This window comes from Coregonus lavaretus (genome assembly GCF_964263955.1).
Source record: "Coregonus lavaretus genome assembly, chromosome: 12".
NCBI lineage: Eukaryota > Metazoa > Chordata > Actinopteri > Salmoniformes > Salmonidae > Coregonus > Coregonus lavaretus.
Genome location: NC_139999.1, coordinates 43,809,800 through 43,822,245, shown reverse-complemented (window position 1 = coordinate 43,822,245; position 12,446 = coordinate 43,809,800). Strand labels below are relative to the sequence as shown.

The window sequence follows — 12,446 nt, the reverse complement described above, 5'->3', positions numbered from 1 at the left end:
GTATTTGGACAAGTTAACTTATGTTTATTAATGTACTAAAACGTTTATTATTTGGTCCCATATTCATAGCACACAATGACTACATCAAGTTTGACTACCCCCCCCCCCCCCCCACCTTTTCCCTAACAAAAAAATGACAAAATATATAACAATTTGGTCCTAAGAAATGTTTTGTCTTAAATAATAGATAAAATATTTTGCATGACTCCGACATGGCCCATCCCATACACCAGAGAGCACTTCTTTCAAAACCCCACTCAGACATCAGGCACTGGTCACTTTCAGTCCATCTTTGACATAGAAAATATAATATATCGTTTATATACACTTCATGTGAAAAATGTCTTAATGTACCTATTGGCTAGCACGGTGGAGGCCAAAAACAACAGTGTTGCATCCATACAATGTCCCTTTGCGTCCTTAAATTAAGACCCTCTCGTCACTTCTTGTTTAACTTTCTTGATATTGTACATGGTGGCTGTTGTTCTAATGAAACACTCCAACAGTGCTGAAGATAAGTATTTTTAAAGAGTTGCTTATTCAAATAACTCAACTAATGTAAACACCCTGCTTCCAATATCTCTACAATATGAGTACAGGAGTTACTTGTTTAATACAAAGACTATTTGTGAGCCACTTTATCAAACAGGGCTTTTGTTGAAAAAAGTCCAACTAGAGATTATTTTGGTCACAATGACAGCTTTAAAACGAATAAGTTGTGTCTTTTTCATGAAAAAACGAATACTAATAAAATAATCGTATTACATCTTGAAGCTATTTCCTGAAAGAGGTAGACTTGAAATTGCCTTTCTGAGAAAAGCGCCTCATGTCAAAAAGTTGTAATAATTTTATTAGTAGCTTGCCATACATACAAAGACAATCATTTTGACCAGATTCAGAAATGTATGGATCACATTTTGAACGCAGCATAATCCAAAATCTTCTCTTCATCCTGCTTACAAAAAAAGAAGTTACATTCCATCAATCAATCCTTCCATCGTACCCAGATACTAACAGAATAATGGAAAAATGTTGCGTCACAAAATGTGACTGTCTGAACTCTGTACATGATACCTTTCCATTGGGGTTACCACTGTTGCATGTTGCAGAATACACTGTGTCTGGACAGTTTGAGCCAGGTTCCATACCACAGTGCCAGTGAATTTGAATAGCTCAATTGGTAGAGCATGGTGCTTGTATCACCAGGGTAGTGGGTTCAAACCCCGGGACCACCCATACGTAAAAATGTATGCGCACATGACTGTAAGTCGCTTTGGAAAAAAGTGTCTTCTAAATGGCATATTATTATTATTACTGTAATTTATAAACGGTTCACCCGATATGGATGAAAATGCCCTCAAATTAAAGCTGACAGTCTGCAATTTAACATCACAGTACAAATACTTTTGGAGCTCACTGTGTATATACAGTGGGGAAAAAAAGTATTTAGTCAGCCACCAATTGTGCAAGTTCTCCCACTTAAAAAGATGAGAGAGGCCTGTAATTTTCACCATAGGTACACGTCAACTATGACAGACAAAATGAGAAAAAACAATCCAGAAAATCACATTGTAGGATTTTTAATGAATTTATTTGCAAATTATGGTGGAAAATAAGTATTTGTTCAATAACAAAAGTTTCTCAATACTTTGTTATATACCCTTTGTTGGCAATGACACAGGTCAAACGTTTTCTGTAAGTCTTCACAAGGTTTTCACACACTGTTGCTGGTATTTTGGCCCATTCCTCCATGCAGATCTCCTCTAGAGCAGTGATGTATTGGGGCTGTCGCTGGGCAACACGGACTTTCAACTCCCTCCAAAGATTTTCTATGGGGTTGAGATCTGGAGACTGGCTAGGCCACTCCAGGACCTTGAAATGCTTCTTACGAAGCCACTCCTTCGTTGCCCGGGCGGTGTGTTTGGGATCATTGTCATGCTGAAAGACCCAGCCACGTTTCATCTTCAATGCCCTTGCTGATGGAAGGAGGTTTTCACTCAAAATCTCACGATACATGGCCCCATTCATTCTTTCCTTTACACGGATCAGTCGTCCTGTTCTCTTTGCGGAAAAACAGCCCCAAAGCATGATGTTTCCACCCCCATGCTTCACAGTAGGTATGGTGTTCTTTGGATGCAACTCAGCATTCTTTGTCCTCCAAACACGACGAATTGAGTTTTTACCAAAAAGTTATATTTTGGTTTCATCTGACCATATGACATTCTCCCAATCCTCTTCTGGATCATCCAAATGCACTCTAGCAAACTTCAGACGGGCCTGGACATGTACTGGCTTAAGCAGGGGGACACGTCTGGCACTGCAGGATTTGAGTCCCTGGCGGCGTAGTATGTTACTGATGGTAGGCTTTGTTACTTTGGTCCCAGCTCTCTGCAGGTCATTCACTAGGTCCCCATGTGTGGTTCTGGGATTTTTGCTCACTGTTCTTGTGATCATTTTGACCCCACGGGGTGAGATCTTGCGTGGAGCCCCAGATCGAGGGAGATTATCAGTGGTCTTGTATGTCTTCCATTTCCTAATAATTGCTCCCACAGTTGATTTCTTCAAACCAAGCTGCTTACCTATTGCAGATTCAGTCTTCCCAGCCTGGTGCAGGTCTACAATTTTGTTTCTGGTGTCTTTTGACAGCTCTTTGGTCTTGGCCATAGTGGAGTTTGGAGTGTGACTGTTTGAAGTTGTGGACAGGTGTCTTTTATACTGATAACAAGTTCAAACAGGTGCCATTGATACAGGTAACGAGTGGAGGACAGAGGAGCCTCTTAAAGAAGAAGTTACAGGTCTGTGAGAACCAGAAATCTTGCTTGTTTGTAGGTGACCAAATACTTATTTTCCACCATAATTTGCAAATAAATTCATAAAAAATCCTACAATGTGATTTTCTGGAAAAAAAAATCTCAATTTGTCTGTCATAGTTGACGTGTACCTATGATGAAAATTACAGGCCTCTCTCATCTTTTTAAGTGGGAGAACTTGCACAATTGGTGGCTGACTAAATACTTTTTTTCCCCACTGTACATTACCGGTCAAAAGTTTTAGAACACCTACTCATTCAAAGGTGTTTCTTTGTTTTTACTATTTTCTACATTGTGGAATAAAGTGAAGATGTGGGAACTCCTTCAAAGACTGTTGGAAAAGCATTCCAGGTGAAGCTGGTTGAGAGAATGCCAAGAATGTGCAAAGCTGTCATCAAGGCAAAGGGTGGCAATTTGAAGAATCTCCAATATGAAATATATTTTGATTTGTTTAACGCTTTTTTGGTTACTACATGATTCCATATGTGTTATTTCATAGTTTTGATGTCTTCACTATTATTGTACAATGTAGAAAATAGTAAAATTGAAGGTGTTCTAAAACGTTTGACCGGTAGTGTATATTAAATTGAGATTTGTGTCACTGACCTACACAAAATACCCAATAATGTCAAAGTAGAATTATGATTTTAGAAATGTTTACAAATTAATAATAAATGAAAAGCTGAAATGTCTTGAGTCAGTAATTATTCAAACCTTTTGTTATGGGAAGCCTAAATAAATTCAGGAGTGAAAATGTGCCTAACAAGTCACATAATAAGTTGCATGGACTCACTCTGTGTGCAATAAGTGTTTAACATGATTTTTAAACGACTACCCTGTCTCTATACACCAAACATTCAATTATCTGTAAGGTCCTTCAGTCGAGCAGTGAATTTCAAGCACAGATTCCAGGGAGATTTTCCAATGGTTCGCAAAGAAGGGCACTTATTGATAGATGGGTAAAAAAAAGCAGACACCCCTTTGAGTCAATACACCTATTCACTACAAAGATACAGGCGCCCTTCCTAACTCTATTGCCAGAGAGGAATGAAACTGCTCAGGGATTTCACCATGAGGCCAAGGGTGGTTTTAAAATGGTTACAAAAGTTTTAATGGCTGTGATAGGAGAAAACTGAGGATGGATAAGCAACATTGTAGTTACTCCACAATACTAACCTAAATGACAGAGTGAAAAGAAGGAATCCTGTACAGAATAAAAAATATTCAAAAAAAATGCATCCTTTTAGCAATAAGGCACAAAAGTAAAACTGCTAAAAAAATTAAATTATCTTTATGTCGTGAATACAAATCGTTATGTTTGGGGCAAATCCAACACAACACATCACTGAGTACCACTCTTCATAAGTATGGCAGTGGCTTCATCATATTATGGGTATGCTTATCATCAGCAAGGACTAGGCAGTTTAAGAGAAAAAGAAACAGAATGGAGCTAAGAACAGGCAAAATCCTATAGGAAAACTTTGTTCAGTCTGCTTTCCAACAGACACTGGGAGATAAATTCACCTTTCAGCAGGACAATAGCCTAAAACGAGGCCAAATAGAGTTGCTTACCAAGACGACATTGAATGTTCCTGAGTGGCCTAGTTACAGTTTTGACTTAAATTGGCTTGAAAATCTATGGCAAGACTTGACAATGGCTGTCTAGCAATGATCAACAACCAATTTGACAGAGCTTGAAGAATAAAAAAGAAGAAAGTATAAATATTGTACAATCCAGATTTGCAAAGCTCTTAGAAGCTTACCCAGAAAGACTCACAGCTGTAGTCGCTGCCAAATGTGATTCTAACATGTATTTGATTCAGGGGTGTGAATATTTACGTAAATGAGATATTTCTGTATTTCAATACATTTGCTAACATTTCTAAAAACATGTTTTCACTTTTGTCATTATGGGGTATGGGACATTTTTTTGTTGTAGATTTAATCAATTTTGCAAAATGTGGAATAAGTCAAGGGGTATGAATACCTTCTGACTATGAGTAACATTTCAACTAACTATCTACTAACCCTAGCTCTAACCCTAACCTTAACCCTTATCCTAACCCTTATTCTAAACCTAACCCTAACCTTAGCAAGCAGTTGCTTATCAACAGATAGTTTGTTGATAGCATCTACAGATGAAAAATCTGGACTATCCAAATAAAGTGTGACTGTCGCTCCTCTCTCACATTGGCCGCTGTCTCCAAACGTTCCACTTTATTTGAGTAGGTATCCACCTTAGAAGTGAGCAGTGCAAGAGATTAATTTACCGGTTTTAATTGCAAGTCGATGGCAGAGGTAATTTCCTCACAAACAATCTCTCGGATAGTAGTGGCCAACTCTTTATGTTGTCGGGTGTTGAGAGCCGCCATGTTCCCACAGGTGAATTGTGAACGGACAGAATATGCCAGATGCTGGAGCAAAATAGACCTGCTATTGTTCCTTGTAATACAATGAACGTCCCACACCATATTATGGTGTTATGTGTTGACAATTATTTGAAAATAAGTCTGTTAATTCATAGGTATTTTGCAAAGGAAAGCTACGAGAAAGCCACAAGTTTCAATGTATGCCACCGGAACCATAAGTAACAAACTCTTATGAATCCAAATAACACTGTTGCAAAACATACTTCATCAATTAGATACAATATGCAGTTTTCTGCTTTGAAAGAAAGGAAACTAAATAAGCCCACATATTCCATCTGGCAATGATTATGGGGAGAAGAACCATCTCCATAAAGTATGGGAAAGTGCCAAAGTTTTCCCTGACACATTGCCGGATCCGTGCTGGGAGGACTATTACTGCAATGACCTTGAAGTACACTCTATCAAGAAAAGGAGCCTGAAATAACCTTTTGGGGTTCAAATCGATTGCCACTGTGGGGGAACCTTTTCAGTTCAAAAAGGTTCTTTAAGGAACCTCTCTGAAAAGGTTATTTCAAGTTAATAATAATAAATAATAATATGCCATTTAGCAGACGCTTTTATCCAAAGCGACTTAAAGTCATGCTTGCATAAATTTTTGTGTATGGGTGGTCCCGGGGATCGAACCCACTACCTTGGCGTTACAAGCGCTGTGCTCTACCAGCTGAGCTACAGGGTTAGGGTTCCATTTTGATCCTTTTTAATAATGTATTGCTACTGTTATTTACATGATTATCATTGTTATTGTAAATATGAATGTATTATACATTCATATTTGAACATAATCAATATTATATTGTAACAAAATGGTGACTTGTAACAATGGAAGGCTATTTGGCTCTTTAGGATCACATAATCTTACAGATATAGGATCTTCATTTGACCAGTATTGTTGAAGCAAAATAATGCAGCAACTGGATTTTAACATTTAGTCCATAATGTTGCTTGATTGGTGGTTAGGCTATTAGCTGGACAAAAGTAGGCTATATGAAAAGTGCAACACTATTTATATAACCGTGTGTTAGTACAGGTTTTCAGTGAATTTATGTAAATCACAAAGCTAATCTTCATTTCCTGCGGCGAATGAAATTTCTCAGCTACAAAAGTGTGATCAAATTAAGATCCTACGCCAGTATGTCAGCCTTTAACCTATCATTACATGCTCGATTCGCTTCATTTGGCGGGCCAACTAGAGGGCTGAAAAGGTACTACGCCTCGCTCAAAGTTGAATTGGGACACAATTCCCAATCCATACGGCTTGCGGGATAGCACAAAATGGAGGGGGAGGGCTAAGGGGGAGTATTGGGATTAAGCCTTACACTAGCTACATTTCTTTATCTCAGTCCTTGACTTGGTTGCTGAGTCTGAGCCCGTCAGGCAAATCCAACAGCGAAATACATTTTAAATGCTCCGCACGTGCCAGCAAAAAGGTTCCTCCAAGAACCCCTCGACTAACCAAAGGTGCAAATATGAACCCATTGACTAGCAATGGTTCCATCTACAATATTTGTTTTCCAAATAGATTGCAGCTTAGATGCATTATACTGGCTCTTACATGAATGTGATATCCATATGGCATCTCGATCACCCCTTACTCATTTACAGTATTTCATATGTACAGGCATTACTAAGCGAATATGTCTGCCCTTTTTTGAAAATATTTTTTAATTAAATTCACAATCCATGGTATTATACTGACTCTCTAAATCTGTAGCATTTCTAATCAGTTACGCATAACCGATGATAACATTGTCTTGAAACAATTCTCTTCAATCAAGTGAAAAACAAATAATTCATAGAGCAAGTTCACTGTTGCTAGAATTTCATAATCTCTCTCTCTCGCTTTCTCTCTCTCTCTCTCTCTCTCTCTCTCTCTCTCATCCCTCTTTCTCTGTTGCCCCCTTTAGTTAAATCTTAATGTTGCATACAATTGTAATTGTGATAAAGCGAAAAAACTGTACTATCAGCGATTTTGGGCATTAAGCATTATGACATTTAGTATATATTGTTAGCAGTTAGCTTTTCCAGATGTTTATAACCAGTGTTCTGCAACAGTATGGAATTGGTAGCAGAGTGACTGTAGTTCTTTCCAAGCTCTTTCAACATGGCCTTTAAAAGTTTGCTGTCATCAACAACTCAAACGTGTTCTCAAATAGACAGGCCCCAAGATGCTATGAAAGAAAAATAGCATGATTTTATTGAATATCAAATTCAAAAACATATAAAACATACCCAATGTGACTTAGAATTGTATTCACTTAATATGATATTAAGTTACCAAGTGTGGATGAAAGGCACCAATTTTAGAACTCACTATTGAACATTATTGAGCAAGATTCCTGGCTTTTGCTTTTCTTTAAGGGACCGTATGTTTCACAGTGAACAATAATACTTTGTAGATCCCTGAGCAGTAGTAGTAGTGTAAACATAAGTTGTTGTTGTAGTGCTATCTAGTAATAGTAGTAGTACTGTAGTAGTTTGTAGTAGTACTAGTAGTAGTAATAGCAGAAGTAGTAGTAGTAGCAGCAGCAGTAGCAGTAAAAGTGGTAATAGTTATGTAATAATAATGTTCTGTCCATTGTAGGCTAGGCATCTGTGCTTCCTCCTCCTCATGTGCTTCCCTTTGGCGTGGGGTGGCGTCCCTGGTCCATGTCGGCACTCTGTGACAAGGGGTCACCTCCTCAACCTCAATTGCCTGGTGAGGACACCTCATACCACACTAAGATCATGCTGTAATATCAACAGACTCCACAAACTAAATATCAACTTGAGATACAGTTGATTACAATCACTCAAACTGTCATATACAGTGCATTCGGAAAGTACTCAGACCCCTTCCCTTTTTCCACATTTTGTTACGTTACGGCCTTATTCTAAAATTGATTACATAAATAAAAAATCCTCATCAATCTACACACAATACCCCATAATGACAAAGAGAAAACAGGTTTAGAAATGTTTGCAATTTATAAATAAATACATTTAAAAAATACCTTATTTACATAAGTTTTCAGAACCTTTGCTATGAGACTTGAAATTGAGCTCAGGTACATCCTGTTTCCATTGATCATCCTTGAGATGTTTCTACAACTTGATTACCTGTGGTACATTAAATTGATTGGACATGATTTGGAAAGGCACACACCTGCCTATATAAGGTCCCACAGTTGACAGTGCATTTCAGAGCAAAAACCAAGCCATGAGGTCGAAGGAATTGTCCGTAGAGCTCCGAGACAGGATTGTGTCGATGCACAGATCTGGGGAAGGGTGCCAAAAAATGTCTGCAGCATTGAAGGACCCCAAGAACACAGTGGCCTCCACCATTCTTAAATGGAAGAAGTTTGGAACATCCAAGACTCTTCCTAGAGCTGGCCACCTGAGCAATCGGGGGAGAAGGGCCTTGGTCAGGGAGGTGACCAAGAACTCAATGGTCACTCTGACAGAGCTCCAGAGTTCATCTGTGGAGATGGGAGAACCTTCCAGAAGGACCATCATCTCTGCAGCACTCCACCAATCAGTCCTTTATGGTAGAGCGGCCAGACGAAAGCCACTCCTCAGTAAAAGGCACATGACAGCTCACTTGGAGTTTGCCAAAAGGCACCTAAAGGACTCTTCCTAGAGCTGGCTGCCCGGCCATACTGAGCAATCAGGGGGGAAGGGCCTTGGTCAGGGAGGTGACCAAGAACCTGATGGTCACTCTGACAGAGCTCCAGAGTTACTGTGGAGATGGGACAACTTTCTAGAAGGATAACCATCTCTGCAGCACTCCACCAATCAAGCCTTTATGGTAGAGTGGCCAGACGGAAGCTTGGAGTTTGCCAAAAGGCACCTACAGGACTATCAGACCATGAGAAACAAGGTTCTCTGGTCTGATGAAACCAAGATTGAACTCTTTGGCCTGAATGCCAAGCGTCACGTCTGGAGGAAACCTGACACCATCCCTACGGTGAAGCAAGGTGGTGGCAGCATCATGCATTGGGGGATCTTTTTCAGAGGCAGGGACTGGGAGACTAGTCAGGATCGAGGGAAAGATGAACGAAGCAAAGTACAGAGAAGTCCTTGCTGAAAACCTGCTCCAGAGCGCTCAGGACCTCTGACTGGGGCGAAGTCTCATCTTCCAACAGGACAACGACCCTAAGCACACAGCCAAGACAATGCAGGAGTGGCTTTGGGACATGTCTCTGAATGTCCTTGAGTGGCCCAGCCAGAGCCCGGACTTGAACCCGATCGAGCATCTCTGGAGAGACCTGAAAATAGCATTGCAGCGACGCTCCCCATTCAACCTAACAGAGCTTGAGAGGATCTGCAGAGAAGAATCGGATAAACTCCCCAAATACAGGTGTGCCAAGCTTGTAGTGTCATACCCAAGAAGACTCAAGGCTGTAATCGCTGCCAAAGGTGCTTCAACAAAGTAGTAAAGGGTCTGAATACTTATGTATAAGTGATCGTTTTTTATATTTAATACACTTGCAAAAATGTCTGAAAACCTGTTTTGTCATTATGGGGTATTGTGTGTAGATTGATGAGGGAAAAAAGTGATTTAATCAATTTTATAATAAGGCTGTAACAGAACAGAATGTGGAAAAAGTCAAGGGGTCTGAATACTTTCTGAATGCACTGTAAGTCATGCCTGAATGTATTGATGATAACGTTTCCTCCCAAGTTAGACTTACTTTATTATTCTAAGGTAAATTTTTGTCCTTATGTGACCCACACACATAACTAATGAGTACTATATGTGGCTGACATTAATTCTCTACGGTGGCATGACTACTCCCACCATCATCCTGGAGAATCATAACAACCCAATTCCATGCTTCTGTTTTAAATTTCACTGTTTGTATCTTTGTTTGCGATGCAGATTGATAATCAGTTGGAGAATGGCTGGTCAATAACCTTCGTATTCACTGAGCGCCAGAGTTTGGTGAGTATTTCCTACTACACTGCAATTACATCTTTCACAACAAAATAACTTTGATGTGTGCAGATAAAGAATGGTATACCAAAGATAAACAACATCACAATCAGTCAGTGTTAAGATAGTCATGCGCTTTCAAGTTGTGCCAGGCTGGAAAACTGAATCAAACTAATGCTCTCACATCTGTCAAGGAGATTCAAGTTCATCACATCTCTTGCTCCCTTCGGCCTTTACACAAAAATCTAATTGCATTTAGAAGACAAATGTAATCCCATGAAAGAGCCCTTGGTTGTTAATAACGTAGAAGGGAAATGGCTTGAAAATACCTCTGAACTGTGCCAAGTTACTGGAGGTAAATAGAGAGCGAGAGAGCTGTGTGGCAGCACGGAGTCGGGACCCCTGCCCCGAGTTTAACTTGCTGGTTAACAGTTTAACCAGTTTAACAGTTTAACTTGCCCCAGTTTATGGTTTATGGGTTAACAAGGTATCTGACAAATGGAGGTCTGAATGGTGGAACAAGCTCCCTCACGACGCCAGGACAGCGGAGTCACTCACCACCTTCCGGAGACATTTGAAACCCCACCTCTTTAAGGAATACCTGGGATAGGATAAAGTAATCCTTCTACCCCCCCCGCCCCCCACCCTTAAAAAAAAAAAAAGTGGTTAACCCACTGGCTATAGGGTGAATGCACCAATTTGTAAGTCGCTCTGGATAAGAGCGTCTGCTAAATGACGTAAATGTAAATGTAAATGTAAATGTTTTCTCCCCTGGGGAGAGAAACAATCACTTCAGTGTGGGCAAGTGATGTACCTTACAGACAGACCAAATACTAGCATATATATTGTGTGCCCTAGGGATGGGAACATGCAGGGGATGTCTTTAGGGGGATTTGAGGGAGTTAGAAAGTGTTTGGACAGAGGAAAGTATGTAAGACATTTTTAGGAAGGTGTGTGGGTAAGTGCTGTACCTGACAGACAGGCCATAATACTACCATGAGAAGCTATTGGTATGTTGGTCACTTTTACTGCACCTCCATTTCAGTCTAGCGGTACAGGAAGCAAAGTTGCTCTGGCTAAGAGGAAAGGACTATCTGTTGAGTTATGAGTGGCCGGGGCCGGTTTCCCCAAAGCATCTTAAGGCTAAGTTCATTGTTAGAACCTTTGTAGGAGCATTGTTAAATCTCCAAGCTGTTTTCCAAAACCATCGTTAGTATCCCTTTCCTGCAGTCAAATGACCAAATCGTCCTCTAGTGGCTTCATGGGTGGAATGTTATTAATATTTTTCATAACATCATTATAAAAAAATGTAACGCAGTAAATCTGGTGTTTCTATGTCAAACGGTTTTGTAATATTTCAGTGATGCATATAAAGTGTAATATTGGGATGCAAACTCAAAATGTAATACATTTCAATGCTATGGGCTCTATTTTAACAAACCTAATACAATGGTAAATCTAAGCACAGGAAGTAGCGATATACACTACCAGTAAAAAGTTTGGACACACCTACTCATTCAAGGGTTTACATTGTAGAATAATAGTGAAGACATCAACTATGAAATGACACATATGGAATCATGTAGTAACCAAAAAAGTGTAAAACAAATCAAAATATATTTTATATTTGAGATTCTTCAAAGTAGCCACCCTTTGCCTTGATGACAGCTTTGCACACTCTTGGCATTCTCTCAACCAGCTTCATCTGGAATGCTTTTCCAACAGTCTTGAAGGAGTCCCTGCATATGCTGAGCACTTGTTGGCTGCATTTCCTTCACTCTGCGGTCCAACTCATCCCAAACCATCTCAATTGGGATAAGGTCGGGTGATTGTAGAGTCCAGGTCATCAGATACAGCACTCCATCACTCTCCTTCTTGGTCAAATAGCCCTTACACAGCCTGGAGGTGTGTTGGGTCATTGTCCTGTTGAATAACAAATGATAGTCTCACTAAGTGCAAACCAGATGGGATGGCGTATCGCTGCAGAATGCTGTGGTAGCCATGCTGGTTAAGTGTGCCTTGAATTCTAAATAAACCGTGTAACCAGCAAAGCACCCCCACACCATCACACCTCCTCCTCCATGCTTCAGTGTTGGAACCACACATGTGGAGATCATCTGTTCACCTACTCTGCGTCTCACAAAGACACAGCGGTTGGCAAAAATCTCAAATTTGGACTCATCAGACCAAAGGACAGATTTCCACCGGTCTATTCTTCTTATTGGTGTCCTTTACTAGTGGTTTCTTTGCAGCAATTCGACCATGGCCTGATTCACGCAGTCTCCTCTAAACAGT

At 40.0% G+C, this 12,446-nt stretch overlaps 1 protein-coding gene across 1 annotated transcript in view; it reads left to right on the top strand.

The window, feature by feature from the left end:
- Positions 1-12,446, top strand: part of LOC311138222 (uncharacterized protein) — a gene marked incomplete at its 5' end in the record, with an annotated part of 64,895 nt that overhangs the window by 18,080 nt on the left and 34,369 nt on the right. Inside the window, 2 exons of the mRNA XM_084172898.1 lie at positions 7,821-7,934; positions 10,098-10,160. Coding sequence (XP_084029024.1) covers positions 7,821-7,934; positions 10,098-10,160 — 177 coding nt within the window. The remainder of the gene's footprint in view (positions 1-7,820; positions 7,935-10,097; positions 10,161-12,446) is intronic.